This window comes from Dermacentor andersoni, chromosome 8 (assembly GCF_023375885.2).
Source record: "Dermacentor andersoni chromosome 8, qqDerAnde1_hic_scaffold, whole genome shotgun sequence".
NCBI lineage: Eukaryota > Metazoa > Arthropoda > Arachnida > Ixodida > Ixodidae > Dermacentor > Dermacentor andersoni.
The window spans coordinates 124,384,459-124,400,766 of NC_092821.1; the positions used below are offsets into that span (position 1 = coordinate 124,384,459).

General features: G+C 41.9%; 1 protein-coding gene across 4 annotated transcripts in view; it reads left to right on the forward strand.

Moving 5' to 3' along the window:
- Positions 1-16,308, forward strand: part of Pms2 (mismatch repair endonuclease PMS2) — a 66,028-nt gene that overhangs the window by 32,532 nt on the left and 17,188 nt on the right. For 2 of the 4 annotated variants that reach the window (XM_050173440.3, XM_072289899.1), the window contains exons 1-12: positions 1-435; positions 504-590; positions 1,037-1,139; positions 2,035-2,137; positions 4,710-4,879; positions 7,807-7,885; positions 10,167-10,264; positions 11,009-11,108; positions 11,208-11,292; positions 13,327-13,406; positions 14,033-14,123; positions 14,308-14,363. The exon at positions 1-435 is cut by the window's left edge. In XM_050173440.3, coding sequence (XP_050029397.1) covers positions 303-435; positions 504-590; positions 1,037-1,139; positions 2,035-2,137; positions 4,710-4,879; positions 7,807-7,885; positions 10,167-10,264; positions 11,009-11,108; positions 11,208-11,292; positions 13,327-13,406; positions 14,033-14,123; positions 14,308-14,363 — 1,185 coding nt within the window. In that variant the 5' untranslated portion in view covers positions 1-302. The other 2 variants (XM_055067733.2, XM_055067734.2) reach the window with 2 other exon arrangements.

The following is a 16,308-nucleotide window of genomic DNA, read 5'->3' on the forward strand; positions in this document are numbered from 1 at the left end:
TTATTATTTGATGTTTATCCCACCTACTGGTCATTAAAATATACCCTTATAAGTTTTTATTTTATTTTGCTGTTTGTTTTTTGATGCGCTAAGGTTGATTGTGACGCTTCCTGCGGCGCAGCCCGGAACTAACACCCGGCGGTTGCGAGCAGACGCGCGGCAATTTGTGCTGTTCTGTGTTTCTGTGTTTGTGCGGCGATTTGTAAATACATAACGACATTAGGTGTTTCGTGCCTGAGCACTGAGACTAAATTTCTTCAGTTTGTGTGTAGTAAATGTCGTGATTGTGTGATGCTGGTGCGATGAGTAAAGAGATAAAAGCGATCGATGGTAGTACGGTGCATCGGATATGCTCCGGACAAGTAGTTCTGAGCTTGGCCGTAGCTGTAAAAGAGTTGGTCGAAAACAGCATTGACGCAGGAGCAAATAACATCAGTAAGCGCGGACATGGTAGCTGTAAGAAGAAGGCGTTAAAACTGCGGTCATTCTTTTCAAATCCACAGGTGTCAAACTGAAAGACCATGGCAGCAAACTTGTTGAAGTCGTCGACGATGGGGAGGGAGTCGACGAGTCGAATTTCGCCGCTCTCAGTAAGTTTCAAGTAAGCGCGATCATGCTACACAGCACGTAGCAAACGATAAGTCTTGTAAATGTACATTATTCCCTGTCCTTTGGTGTGTTGAAATTGCCTTTGACACGACAGACTTACAAGACCAGTGCACAGCACTCTGCCCGCGTAAATCAGCGGCGCAATATATTACTTAGTACATCAAAAACATCCGCGATCCTGGTACGTTCTAATGGCCGCCACTATGCTCTGACAGCGCCGGCGACTTTTGCGATAGCCATCGTCTAGCGGAAGCGGTGCGCTCTAGAGCAAGGACTGCCGACGAGTTTTGAGCGCAAAACATGTGAAATAGAAACCCGCAACTGTTTCTAAACACCGTGGCCCCTTGCCTTGCAACCACACTCGCACGACTGTCCAAATTGTCAAACTCGTATTGTGATCATGTTTTCGCCTTGTACTCGACTGCAGCCCAGAAGTACCACACGTCAAAGCTGCGCCAATTTTCTGACCTCGAAGACGTCGCAACCTTTGGCTTCCGAGGGGAGGCACTGAGTTCCCTCTGTGCACTTTGGTAAGTTTAACGAGGGCTGGTGATAAGAGTGCGACTCCTTTTGTTATTGCGAGGTTTGTAATCGTGAGGTTGTGAAAGATCCCAACTGCTTTCAGGTTTCTTTATTGTTTTGTTCTTAAAGTACATCCGACTCAGGAAATAAAACTTGCGGAAATTACTTATTACCCGGCCTCACACGAAGATAAAGAAGAATTCAACAAGATTGGGTGAATTTAATGCACTGAAACAGTTAAATAGATAAATAATTGTGGTGCAGTGATTCAAAGACACAAGTAATAATAAGTGAAATACTGTAAAAAGAAAAGAGTGAAATCAAAGACAACGTGTGATAAGTTTAGCATACAACTCCTTACATGACTATTGCCAACACTTTTTTTGCACCTGTTCTCTGGATCGACTACTTTGTAATGATGACTGAAGCACTTTTCTTCTGCTAGAAAAGTCGGCACTGAAATTTGACACAGAAGTAAGAACAGCTTAGGTTCAAATACAAGCTAGGTAACACAATTTATGAGAGATTGACTTATGAACATAAATTACAAGCTCTAGAAGGGTGTGAAAAGGATTTATGTGCAGTGCATGTCATGCCTGCAACCAGGAGGAAGGAAAAAGACTAGGAGGGAGCATCGTGTGACAGTCTTGAAGCCTAGTCTTAAAATGCATGAAGGAAAGGCTCGTGGGAAACGGGCTGTCACCATGTGATATGCATGCGGTAACTAGCCATCGAGTGTGCTACAGGAAAGAGTAAAGAGAGTGGATTGCAAGGATCGACCAAAGAATCTCTTGAAAGATCTGGCAACCATGGATGGCCCTACTTTCCAGGAGTTAACGTTCTTGCTGGGAATAGAAGTGCGAGGAGTGTGACAGCTGTCCTCTTTGTCATACTTTGTTCCAGTGATGTCACAATTGCAACCCGTCACAAGGATGCTACACAGGCAACACTGCTCAAATACGACCACCATGGTGCTATCACTTCCAAGTCACCCTGCGCCAGGGATGTAAGTGTTGTCCTAGTAGATCATTCAGCACACAGTCATAGCATTACTCTAGTACTGGTTTCTGAAGTTATCTGACTGTTGTAGCCTCATTGTGCTGGGCTTAGAATTTGCCTCTCATTTTACTGTTATTTCATCAGTCTGTCACAACGCTAACTTGATTACAGAATCTTTGAGATTCATGTGGACCCAGGCACGCAGTGTGTCGCGTCTATTCTGCAGGATATTGAGAGAAGGGTTTAGATTTCCATACTACACAGAAGTGGGAATTGCCTCCTGTGTCTAGAAGACAAATCACACTCGTCACCGCTGAACGGATACAGTGTGCCCTAGTCAGAGGTCCAACTTGGCTTGTGTGTAGCAGGTGGCCACCAATTACCGTCTGTGCCACATTTGAAAGCTACCTTTGCAATATCTAAATTCTGCTGATAGCTTTTGGCTATGAAGAAGTGTAATCTGACACCACATCTCGCCGTTGGGGATGCCGGCATCAAGACACCCTACAGTGAGACACACGTCCTGGTGCCAACTGCCTTGCTATGCACATCATGGTACAAGGGTGCTTGTGGAACATTTGCTCATGTAGATACAGTTCATAGCACGTGATGGCAGCTTGCATAGAAGCTTCGTGTGCTGATAATATGCCCAAATTATTAAGAAGTGGAAACGTCACAAATTTGATTACAATGTTGTTAGATCTTAATGACCACTATGTTCGCCATACGAGTCTAAGTCACGATGGAAAATTGAGCAAGGGAGGATCATCAAATTTTCAGGCACCAAAAGTGTGTATATACTGTACCAACATGATATTATTTTTCAAACAAGCCCGCAACAAGACCTTGGTTGGTATTGTGCACAAAATGTATGTGATAAGTGCAGTTTTTTAAAGACTTGTGGAGCATTTGTGGCCATGTTTGGTGGACTTTCACGAAACTATGCCAGAATGGAGAAGGCTTCTGGCTTGCTGTGGCAATAGCAGGCTGACATAAGCCCTCCAAAGGATAAAGCCTGTTTGCATATACACATGAGCATATACTGATTCTTATTCAAGGTTGTGGTAGTATTACTGTATGTAGAGTAAATATTTCCAGAAATGTGTGCCTAGTGATTGCTCTGAAATGTTTATTTAAAAAAGAAATTACATGTATGTGAGGAGATTTTGGCATCTTGGAGAGGTGCTGGCTACTCCTCTTCTCTGACGTGCATTAAAAAGATTAACACTTTAGGATAACAAAGCTATAGAAACACAAAATCACTTAAAAATGAGTTCCTCCAAGTAGTTCACAAGTAGCGACACAAAAACTCCTAGTTCACAATCTAAGTTCATAAGCTAGAACATGTGTGTAAAGAAAAACCAGACAGACACTGGTGCCTGGTGTCCACAAATTATATCTTTAGTCGGGCCCGCTTAGTCAGGCAGAAGCCTGATTCCGTCGACTCCACTGCTCATGCACCGTCAGCGTGCTGGGCGTGTCCTTGTCGTCTTTTGTGACCAGACCCTTGTGGCACGTAGTCGTGTGCTACAAACACAAGTGCAATGCTACTTGTGTTTAAAATAAAACATGTTAATGTGCTGTCATAAGGTGAGATTTTAGCTGCTCCAAAATCTGCAACATTGTGGCTGGGACCACTCACATCACTGCATGTGGATAATTTTCTGATTGTTTAAAATTGCAATAATTCAGACACTTCAATGCATTGTTGACAGGATATTAAAGTTTTGTGCTGACCTTCACGTATGTATTGCCATCCTAGGGTGCTCTGCAATTCTTAAACTTCAACATTATATTCAAGAATGCTCATACTTGTTGGTATATTTAACTACAAACTCGAAAAGACTTGCTACTTAGTGGTTTGCTTGTTCCACAATTGTAAAAAGGATCATAGCATCTTTCTGCTTAAAATGTCACTTAAGGAAGTTGTGTGGTCACACTATGCAGGCTAACGTCACAGAACAAACTTAGAGGCTGCAGTCAGTCTGCTTCATGCAATTGGGGCTAACAGCAGTTGCGGTTAAAGCCTCTCCATTCATGCGCCACCACATCTCTTGCTAAATAGTGCCAACCTGTGATTTGACGCACCGTTCTTTGAGTCATCTCTCACACCAGTTCTGCTTCCTGAAATTCAGTTCTCACTGCTGCTGCACATTTGCACCTTTACGCAGCAGTAGCAGGTGGTAGACAATGTCTCTTCCACCTGGATTAAGTAGCTGCAATAATGTAAATTCTACTTTACACTGGAAGCTGAAATGACGAGTGAGAGAGAAGTGTGGAGGAGGAGGGTCAGTTAGCAGTGCCTAACCTGGTTGGCAGAAACTTTCATAGAGGGGCTTTAATTGCAGAGACCCTCCTGAAAAAATTGAAAGGGTGTGTATGAACAGCAGGAAATGGAAAAGCCTGGAGTCATTCCCTACTTGTGCAAACTGCCACATAAAGTTGTGAACAGAGGGTGTCATTGCAGTGTCTCTTTGCACAGTGTGTACTTGCACTGTTGCGCTTGTGAATTGTTTCTGATAGTGAGCCTTGTAGTGGTTTTGGCAACTTGCATGCACCAATAAACAGTTCTGTTGCAGCGGGGCACCACAGTGAGTCTGCACAACTTGTTCACCACCCTGCCTGTCCGGCACCGGGAGTTTGTGGCCAACCTGAAGCGGGAATTCGGCAAGATGGTCACCCTGCTGACAGGTTATTGCCTCGTTGTCACTAAGGTCAACATCTCGTGTGTCAACTTCACCGAAGGAGGGTAAGTTACACTCATGGCGATGGGCAGTACTTCTTTGAAAGCTCTTGTTCTTTGACGAGATGGCACAATTTCCTTTACATTGCTCTGAATGGGAGACGCACTTGAGAAAACAGATCCCACGCGTACAAAAGCACCATTGTAAAGTGTTTAATGGTGAAGGAGATTGACGTAAACGGGAGGAACAAGGTGCATGTGGAAGGACAACGAATAAATGTGCCTGACAAGTGAGTGAAGCATACCTACAACTCTGTTCTTACTCTCTGTGCTTTCACCTACTTTGTATAAACTAGAAGACATGGTGTACCTTTTCGATCATTTAGAGACAGTTCCTTTTACTTGACAGGAGCTCTCACAGCTTGTTCAGCTGTGCAGCACCGAATGGCATACAGATGACTCCGGTGTCTAACACCCTCTTTTGTCTGCCAATAAACTTTCAAGGACATCTTGTAAAGCCTCACCCATAGCCACAATTCTGACCAGAGGCTGAGATTAATTCTTCTGGTGGGACCAGTCGATGGTTGCAGATGATAGTCACGCATCATTAGAACTTCGCCTGGGCAGGTGTGGTTCCAAGAAATTCAAGTGGCTCTTCACATGTGCCTTGCCAGGAAGTCTTTAGATTGCTTAGGTGAGAAGCTTAGATTACTTAGCAGTATGGATGAAGACAACATTTTTATCAGAAATCCATTTGTAGGGTCTTTTGTGAGAACAGACTTGGAGGCATTGATACACAAAAGAGAGCTTGAGAAGCTTGGGTGTTGCATGACTGGGCTTGGTGTCGGAGCAAGGGTGGTTCCTTCACTTGCATATGCTTGTAATAAACATTGGAGCCAATGCTGTTGTGGAAGCTTGTGGGATGCAACCACTGGTGTTCGTAGGTTTTGGTATCTGTAACTGAACATATGCATGCATTCCACTCTGTCCCGAAGTCATTTTGGAGAGACGTGGGAAAGTAGTCGCATCTAGTGAAGGGCATGCGTAAGCAAGCCATTACCATCATTCTGAAAGCAGCATTCATCCATCACTGATTCTTTCTTTCTTTCTTTCTTTCTTTCTTTCTTTCTTTCTTTCTTTCTTTCTTTCTTTCTTTCTTTCTTTCTTTCTTTCTTCCTTCCTTCCTTCCTTCCTTCCTTCCTTGAAAGGCCTTCTGTGGTATACACACTATATAAGGAAGGGGGTGAAGGGGTGCATTTACATAATTTACATGATGCACTATAGTCGGTCACTTATACGAAGAATCATGGGCAAACTTTTCAGAGGAAAGAAAACAATCAAGAACAGCAGGGTTAAGGTAACCAAATATGTAGGGTTAAAACATGAACCACTGAAACCAGATGGGAAGGAATATTGCAGTGCCATATACAGGGTGTTTCACATAACTTGTGCCAAGGATTTCAAGACAGTGGTTAGCCACAGCTGAATGAAACCAATGACATATGGTTTGCCATCATGTGTCACTCTTTAGAGTAATCGTTTTGTTTTCTGCTTAATTAGTTAAATAACTAAGATTAATTATGCAAAAGTTTTAATAATTACTTTATGGCCAGGGGGATTTCATTGCGTAATAGAAGGGGTTCAGAAACGATCGATCCAATTTTTTGTGGCAATGTACATGCTGCATGGTGATTTTTCGGCATTAAGGAAAGCCCACGAAATATCAAATAAAACCACATGACTGCACTCATGCGTTGCCGTATTGCAGTGCAAACCATGTGAAAGAACCATGCGCGCAGAGTAGGGCGAAGTGAGTGGCTGCGGCTCTAGGCATCAGCTTCACAGTGTGTCAGCATCTTTGGCGGTAGTACACGAAAAGGAAGCGTTGTTGTCCCTGATAAGTGATAAGCACGACACACGGTTGAGAGCGCTGCACTACAATAACACATGAGCGCAATCATGTGGTTTTGCTTCATATTTTGTGGACTTTCTTTAAATGCCGAAAAATATTGCCACGCAGCATGTATGTTGCCACAAAAAATTGGGTCAGTAATTTCTGAACCCCCTCTACAACACGATGAAACGCACTTGGCCCTAAAGTGAATATAAAAAATGCATAATTTATCTTAGATACCGAACTGATTAAGCAGAATATAAAAAATACTCTAGGGAGCGCCACATGACAGCAAACCATATGCCATTGGTTTCATTCAGCTGCGGTTAACCATTTTTTTTTTTTAAATCCTTGGCGCAAGTTTTGTGAAACACCCTGTATACACAGTGCAGCAAGGCGCACAATTCAACAACAGTTGGCTCGGAAAAAATAGAGGGAAAAAGAAGCACAAAAGTAATCGAAAAGCAAATAGGGCAACCTTCAGCTAGTAATTAAAGTGTGCTAATAATAAATGTTGCAACTTTACTGGGTCATATTCAATGATAATTAATTCTGGCAATTTATTTCATACCACTATGGCGATAGGCAAATACATGTTCTTGTAAGTCACTTGTTCTCCATTATCTTGGTACCTGATTCGAAAAACTTTATTCTTTTGGTCACTTTCGTCACTCTAAATGGCCTGTCTTCACATATTAAACCAGTGTGCAGTTTACAATCTATGAACTTGGACTATTTCTTTCTTGCTTTATATTTTCCATGCTCTGTTTTTTACAGTGTTTGTCTAGCATAGCCTCTAGTTTGGCACTGATACATGTTGTGTCTTTGTGTTTTGCATAGCCGCCGTGGTGGTATGGTAGTGGCTTTGGCGTTGTGCTGCTAAGCCCAAGGGCATGGGGCCAAACCTTGACCATGGCAGCGGTCTTTCGATGGGGGCGAAATGCAAAAATGTCTGTGGGCCATGCATGGGGGCATGTAAAAGAACCCCAGATGGTCAAGATTGACCTGGGGTCCCTCAGTACAGTGTACCTCATAATCATATTGTGGTTTTGGTATGTAGCACCCCAGAATTAACTTCTTTTGTGTCTGTGTTTTGCAGGCGCAAGCAAGTCATCCTCAATAGCCAGGGGTCACAGGCAGTTCTTGAGCGTATAGCAAACGTGTATGGTGCAAAAGAGGTATGCAAGGCTGGTGAACACACAGGGGCAGTGGCATTGCCAGCACTTTAAAGAAGCACTGTTTGTACGAAGGACACATTGCACTGTTCATAGCAAAATTATATGAGTGTAACCTACATCGTCATGTGGCCTGCTTTAATAATAACTTTAAGAATGAATAATTTTTGTGTTATTTACACAACTGACCTTTAGTACTGAAGTGATAATATGAGTGACTTGACGACAACTAGTCTATCATCATAACTTGTGCAACATGTGCCAGGTTTTTGTGCATCATATACCAAAATTGGCAGCAGCGCTGCCAAGTTGACTGTAATCTTTGTTGGAACCAAGAACTGGGTAATGTGCAGATTAATTCTTTTTTTTAAGGTTGTGTAAGAAAATTGTCGGTAGTAACAAAGGAAAGGCTGTAGTGATTTAAAACCAACAAAGACAAGCTATTAGCATAGTCACTTGCATGATTCCCTATATATTGACACTGCAGCACAAAGTACACATTTCTCTTTGAAGCACATGACTTTTGAACGTTGTCTGGAGCTAAAAAAGCTTTTTGGTTTAAATGAAAGTACTACTCGAAAAAGTTTTTCTTAATTTATTTGTACTAAAAGGCTTGAAAAGTGAACCAGTCAGAGAATTCTTCGAGCAGATTTTGAATATGTCATTAGCTTTTGTCTGTCTGCTACATTTGTTGAGTTATTTCCTACACAATGGCAAAATATAGTAATCTGTGTGGCCACTTACTTGTGTATTAAATTTTTACAATAACCATCGTGCTGTACCTTGTTAACCTCTTTGTAGACTTCGAAGTGCTGATATCTATGCAAACAGCATGCACAATTAGTGGAACTATGCAAAAAAAGATTAATACACTTAAACTAATTTTTCTCACAATCCCCATGAAAATAACCTTGTGCACTTATAATTTTTCTATAGTACTAACAAAATTTGGCATACATACTCTTCATGTTATGTAAAATACTGATAGCTACTTGAAATTGCAATATCTCAGCTGTAGTAGCGAAAGTACAAGGTTATATTTTATGGGAGTGTGAAAAGAATTATTAAAGTGCCCTACTTTTTTTTGCATAGTTCCAATAACTGCTGTTTGGATAGATATCGTCACTGCGGTCTACAACAAGCTAAACAAGCTACAGCACAATTCTTTTTGTGCAAATCGTATAAAAAAGAAAGTGCCCGCAAAGATGGCTATATTCTGCTGCTTTGTAGTACATAACTAACAAAATATAGCAGCTACACAGAAACTAATGGCATATTCAAAATCTGCATAAAAACTCTATGACTGGCAGTATTTTCAAATCTCTAGTACAAATAATAAACAAACTGTTTTGAGCATCTCCCCTTAATATGCCATATTGTTTGGGTTGGAGACGTTATGAACTTTATAATTAGCACAATGGGATGAGCAATTGTGTTGAAATGCTTAACCTCCTGGTTATGCCCCTGTGTTTGGAGACTAGAATGAAATGACACCAACACAAGTGGCTGATGCAGTAACTTTTATTCACAGATGCTCTGTGAGCCATGGTGCTTCACTTCTAAGCACAGGTTCACAGGGGTTTGGTTCCCAGTCATAGTGGTCACATTATGTTTGTCCAATGTTAAATTCCCTGTATAGTTCTGAGATTGCGATGCATGTTTTAGAACTCGCTGTAGTCAAAATTACTTGAGGGCCATTGCGATCCAAGTGGAACTTTTGGAATGCAAAACCTTAAAAACTACTACTTGTGTTTGTGTTTCATTGTAGTTGGTGATAGAACACTGGAGTTTTATTGAATAGGGCTAACCACGTTTATTGAGCACTGGGGTTCAAGAACAGGTGTGGCTAAATGGCAATTGGAATGTAGACTAGACAGGAGACCTGAGGAGACTGAGGGCTAGGCGCAACTTGATGATTTGTCTTTTCGAAGTTTATGAGGGGGGGGGGGGGGGGGGAGGAGGAGGAGGAGGTTTGCGGAGACAGAGGAAGCGGAGGATTTAGAAAGAGTGCTTGGCCATTGTGAAATATCATGCAGGATGGTAACAACATCTCTTGATCCTTCTAGTAACTAGTACTTGTGATGCACTGTGAAACTTGAAATGTCATGAAAGCTCTTGCATTTAATTTGTAATGGTATGGTTCTGAATATAATCAGTGCATACATTTAGGCTAGAAGTGAGAGAAAATAGGTGTTATATTTATGCATACAGTATATGATGTAACCTTTTATGAAGAGGCTGTTTTGTCTGCTTGAGTGTCTGTACCTCTCTGCCATTTGCGCAGGCTGCAAAGCTCCTGGAAATACAGCAGTGTGCTCCCACTGAGGACATACTGGAAGAGTTTGCGCTCACCAAGTCTCTGGCTGAAGCTCCAAGCACAAGGTGTGTGAAAATGTGTCTGTGTGTGTTTGTGTGCAGAGGAAGCACCTGGGCCCTTGGTTCTTTTAGGGCAGGCCTGCTACATTAAAGCTCAACGCTAGTTATATGTACTGGCACAAAAAACCTGCTAAATGAAAAGAATGGTGACAAATGTTTTCCTTGAGTGCCTGGTAGCTGATTAGCTCATTTAAGTACCAATTCATTCTGTCCATCTAAAATTTAGTTTCATCACATTTCTTGCATCTTCAAAACTATGAAAGGTGCACAGCTGCAGAGTGGATTAGGGATTCTCAATTCTTCATCGAGTTTTGTCAGGTTTGCAATATGTCTGCTACATACGAGAACTCTTTACAGGACTGTCATATGTGACAACATCAGCTATATCATTTCCAGCATACTTAGAAATGGCCTATCCACTTTAACAATGTGCCTGATGTAGCAGATCGGGAAATACCAATGAAAGCAGTGAACCTTACATGATGACATATTGATACCAAAAGCAAACACCTAGGCCTTCCAACTTCTTTTACAAGCAAACTTTACACATATTACTCAAACTTGCAGCGCAGGTCTAATCAGACGTCTTTCAAGAGGTATGGAACATGTTCTAAATACTAATATTTGCGTCAGTTCTATTGCTTTTGATGCACTATCCTCATGTGAACAGCTGTACATACAGCACCTGAAGGGGTTAATCTTGTAAGTTGTTAGGTCACTAGCTTGTTTGTATTTTCATTTTCCTTTCAGGATAGAGGGCTACATCTCCTCTTGTGCTCATGGTTCAGGCCGAAGCTCTGCGGACAGGCAATTTGTCTTTGTCAATTCTAGACCTTGCGAGATGCCAAAGGTAAGAATGTCAGTCTTTTTACGACAGCCCTTCACACTTGTTAAGCAATACAGTTGGTAGAACAGAATCTAATTGTTTCATGGTCCGCTTTTCCTACAGCTTACAAAACTGGTGAACAGTACGTACCACATGTTCAACCGTGACCAGTGCCCTTTCCTGTTGATCAACATTCATCTTGAAAGACGTAAGGCTTTTCCCTGTGTTTCTGCTTTTCTTTGGCTGAGTTTATGGCAGCTTCAAAGGGATACCGAATTGTTTGCAGTGAAAAAAAAAAAAAAAACAGATGTCCATGCCTCTGGCTTTGAATTTCGCGCCCAATAAATGGTGCTGATAACATGTACAAGCCATTGTGCATTTCGCCACGTTTTTGTGTACTATTTACTCTGCAAGACATGCAGTCCTGCAGTGCGATAAGTTGTTTATTTATAAGCAGCCCCTGCCAGCATTGCCAATATCTCTGACATCTTGTGGTGCATCACTGTGGCATTCCCACTATTGAAGAAAACAAAACAGGTGCTGACCAAGATGAAGAAATTATAAGATGACATTTCGGCCCCCACAAGAGAGCCTTGTTCACAATGAAAGGTGCTAGGTCATATGTAGTTGAGTACATGGCATGAGGTGCGAGCATCAGTTTCGTTTAGCTTCCCATTGTTCCTATTCAAAGTTCATGCAGTTATCCAAATTTGCAGCGACTCGAGATAAAAGTGCCAATTCAAACTTATCACTTCTGCAAGGACACCTGTGCTGTCCCAGCCTATCTCCTGACCCATGGTGTGAGCATGCTCCACAAGGGTGCTGGTGGCAGTGCGGTGCTTGTTCGCATCATTCCAGTGCTCCTTAGCCTTCTGTGAAAGTTTCTGTTTCCTCCAATGTGTATGTTGTATTGCATGCAGAGAACAGCGTAAACCGCACCGGGAGACCAGGGAACGTTTAACTGGGACAACAAAAATAATTGCACCCCCTTTGGTTTGTGCCACTCTCACTTTTGTATCCATTGCCTGCTAGTCCACAGTGACTGAGCACCTATTGCATTGTAACCACTCTGTGGAACTTCACTCAGCATCTTTTGTTTTGTTGTAGCGCAAGCTGAACAACATGGACAACAGAAAGTCACATTTGACACGCACACAGTGCTGTGTGTATGTAAAATGTGCCTTTCTGTTGTCCCTGTTGTTCAGCTTGCGCTACAACAAAATAGAATATGCCGTACCAATGAGCCCCTATAGCTAACCTCATAGACTTCACTCAGCAGAATCACAATATCAGTGACCAGTTGTTATGTTACGCGTTGCCAGTTCATATAGGCCTAAAGTAGTTGTTGCACTGGCTAAGAATCGTGACATATGGGCTCTTGCTTGAAGGCTTCTTCACTACTGTGTTCACTGAAGGTTCAAATTTAGCTTATAACTTATGTTGTAGATGAGCTTTACGAAGACGCATATTGCCTCCTATGTAGCATGTGTGACCACAGTGGTTTGCTGCAAAATCTTATTTGCTCCAAATCGTATTTCATAAACTTTTCTCATCCGTCACTATGTACTGGAATAATGTGTGGAACTTTTAGCTAGGAGCTGCTGACCGGCTCCTCTTGTCTACCAGTCAATTCTACTGCTGTGGAAGAGCTCCTTTTGCTATGATCTAATGCCACCAATAACTGCTCTGATATTACAAAAGCTGCAGCAGAAGATGGTGCTACAACGCCATGTTCTTTCTAAAGAAAGAAATTGAAGTTTTCTTCCTTTTAAAGAAAGAAAATTGAAGAGAAAAGTACAGCACTGTAACTGTCTCTTGCTGTGAAGACACCTCAACAGCACTGCACAGGGTACGGGTTAATGTATCAAAAGAAGAGAAGAGGAAGGTGGACTCCCAAGTTGAGCTGCAAGGCCGACCGCCCAAAGAGGACCTCTTTCTTTAGGTGTCACACAACATGGTAGACCTGTAACTGACAGCAACAGTGACTCTACTTTCAAGGCGACGTCACCACATGTCTATAATCTTTGCATCTTTTCTGGCTTAGCAAGCCTCTTATCACAGTAAGAGTGGCTTTTTTTGGTGTAGTAGAAGGGTAATTTATTAGTACGGCTCAGATGATTTCTCTCTTTAGTGCACCTCTGAGTGCTGAGCTTACACACTGTGCATTTGCCACAGTAAGCTGCCTGCCAGGTGGCTTACGAACTAGTGCATCTCTTTTTTTTACCTTTCTCCCTTTGTGCAGATTCTGTGGATGTAAATGTGACACCAGACAAGCGTTCAGTATTTGTTCATCACGAGAAGTACCTTTTAGCTATTGTCAAGGTAAGGCACGCTATGTGGGTACTGAATTTATTGAATTGCTAAAATATCCAGTGGCTTTTCCAGTTGAGAACTTAAATAACTTTCTTGAGGACAACGTTATCTTTACTGTCTGCACACACATTTATGTATCACTTCTGAGATGATGTTCATAGTGCAAGCACATGGGGAAAAAGAAAGGAGAATAGACAAAACAGAATGTTGTGTGTAAATAGCTATCTCCGGGAATAAAATTGAGAGTTAGCACATTATCTTGTCCATTCTTTCTTGTACCCTCTGTACTTGTGCTACAAGCATATTCTTAGTAATGGCATATGAACAAGCTCAAATTGTCATGGTGGTTATGTCTCGGCTCTCTTTCTCTATTTCATTTGAGTTAATCTCATGCCCCCTCATGGTGAACTAGGGTGTTTTCATGTATATATAATCGCAACAGCTGTTAGTGCACATAAACAACTTCAGAAGAATTCAGGTACGCAGTTTGCCATCAACTGTCACATGTATAATTATAAGGAAAAAGTGGACACGCCAATACTGAACCAGCTAAAAGGGCCATACGCTACTACAAGTGGGAAGCACCCATGTAAAAGCACACTCCTACACATCCTCTTGTTTTGAATAAATTGCAGTGCTCACTCTTGGCAATGTTCCGGCCAGTCGCAGCTACATACGAGAGGCAGGGCCTTTCGTTGTCCCCTGCATTGTCACAGTCGCAACAGAGTGAGTACCCCACTTGTTGAGCACCTGAATTCCAGAGGAAACGTGTGGTGAGGAAAGCATATGTCGCCTTGAAGAAGACAAGTCCACTTGTCGAGACGTTGGCTCCTGCTTTCACCTTGTTCTCGTTTTGCTCATCGTCTTGAATTCCAGAGGAGCATTTATAATTTCATCTTTATTTCTGCAGGTCCAATGTCTTCCTATCTGAGCCCTCGGCTGCCGAACTTAATACCTGCTGACAAGGTCAGTTTCCATGCTCTGTTTTAAAAAGTACTGAAGTTAAAATAAACTAGCAAACTATTATTTTCATAATGTAACCTGACTGTGATTGCCCATTTTGTCATATTTTTATTTAATGTTGTAGCCCTCCACATTATCTCACACAGGTTTTATGTTAATTTTTGTGGTTGATAGGTTTAGGAACGCGGCACTGTGCAAGAGAGATGGCAGTGTACATTCATGTGGGACAATTTTGAAGTGAAAATCTCTCGTTTAATTACTTTCTGTCTTCCTCCACTCACTTTCTCTCTAGTACTTGCAGTAGGGAGGGCTAGAGATTGCTTTCAAGTGAAGTGATTTTCTTCAGTGATCACTTCACTCATCTGTTGAATAAACTTTACAAACCATATTCGACAACCTGGGAAGACTGTCGACATGTTTTTCGCTTCACTTGCATACAGTGGTCAAACGCTGCAACTATAGATAATATGAAGTTGAAGAAAGGCTTTTTTGTGACCATTTCTTCATCTATGAGACTGGAAGCTATTGGACCAGCTTTGTCGAAAACAGAAGTTACCTCTGCAAGAAGCACACATGCATGCTTGCCAAAGTGAAGGTGCCTATAAAGAATGTAAAACATGCAGAGGGGAAGCTTGTAGTTGATGCTGCCCTGAGCAGAAGCCTGAGCTCACAAGCATGAGCTTGTAATTGCCTTTGTCAAATGAAGCAAGTTCTGGGCTCAAGGCAGAACACTACCTGTGACTATTGTGGTCATTCATCACACTTGCGCACTAACTGTCCAACACATTGTCCTACTTGCAACTGTCAAAGAATGACCACTTAGAAGCTGTTTGTCAGAAAAAGAAATAATTCGGTGGCAAGCAGCAGCCAAAGCCCTCTGCCAGTTCAATCAAAGTTCATGCTGTTGCTGAGATGTGCCCGTACGCCAAGTGCATCAGTGTGCTAGTGAACAGCCACTTCTATTTCTTCAAGGTCAACTTGGTTGCCAAATTTTCTGTCATCGCTGGTGCACTGATCACGTTGCTAAATGTAGCTGCACTGCCAGTGGTAATTATGACTTCTGGCATCTAACTGGATCAATACCTTAGAGACGCTGCATGTCATAGCCATTGTAAGCTGGGCAGGTATAATGTAAGGGTTCCTCTTGCTTGATTCTGTTCATTTCTTATCATTCACCACTCGTGAGCGACCATTCTTACTAATAACATGGGCAGAGCACTGCTCAGACCACTGATGAAGCATGAAAAAGAATAGCACTGGAATAGATTCGTTACATTATCTTGGCTCAGTATTTCAAAAGCCGATGGAACATTGGTTATGAACATCACTTTAGAAACTTATTCAACCTATACAGTATTGCTGTGCTTGAGCTGTTTCAGCCTGATCTTAATAAAAGGTACAAAGTTACGCTTTGGGGACCTTCTTAGAGATAACATGCAAAAGTATTCTTGCAATACAAGCAAACACTTGCAAAGTCTACCATTATTCAGACGTAGATCCATTAGATTATGGAGATGTAAATCCTGCATGAAACGCTTTTGTTGTGGGAACTATTGTGTATTTCACAGCATTTTTGGGTCTCAAGTGCAGTGCTAGTCAGAAAATGCCTAGTAGGTAGCAATGCTCAAGGCACCAATAGCAGGACAAGCCTTAAAGCCATAACAGCTAATAACTGGTTGCATATCAGCTAATTAGTCATGCAATATTACCAAGCATTTACTGATGCAAGTTACTGCTGATAATGGGCTGGAAAAAAAAAGGAAAAAAATCTCTCTACTGTGCAGTCCTTAGAATTTTCCGTGTTTGCTAGGATACATTGAACAAGTTGGAATATTGTGAAACATATATTAGTGATGGAAAAGAAACGCTGCTTATGCAGGAAAAAAAAAAGTACAACAAAAACATGCACATTGTGGTTACATGCTTGTTTCAAACTCGCTCCACCTTT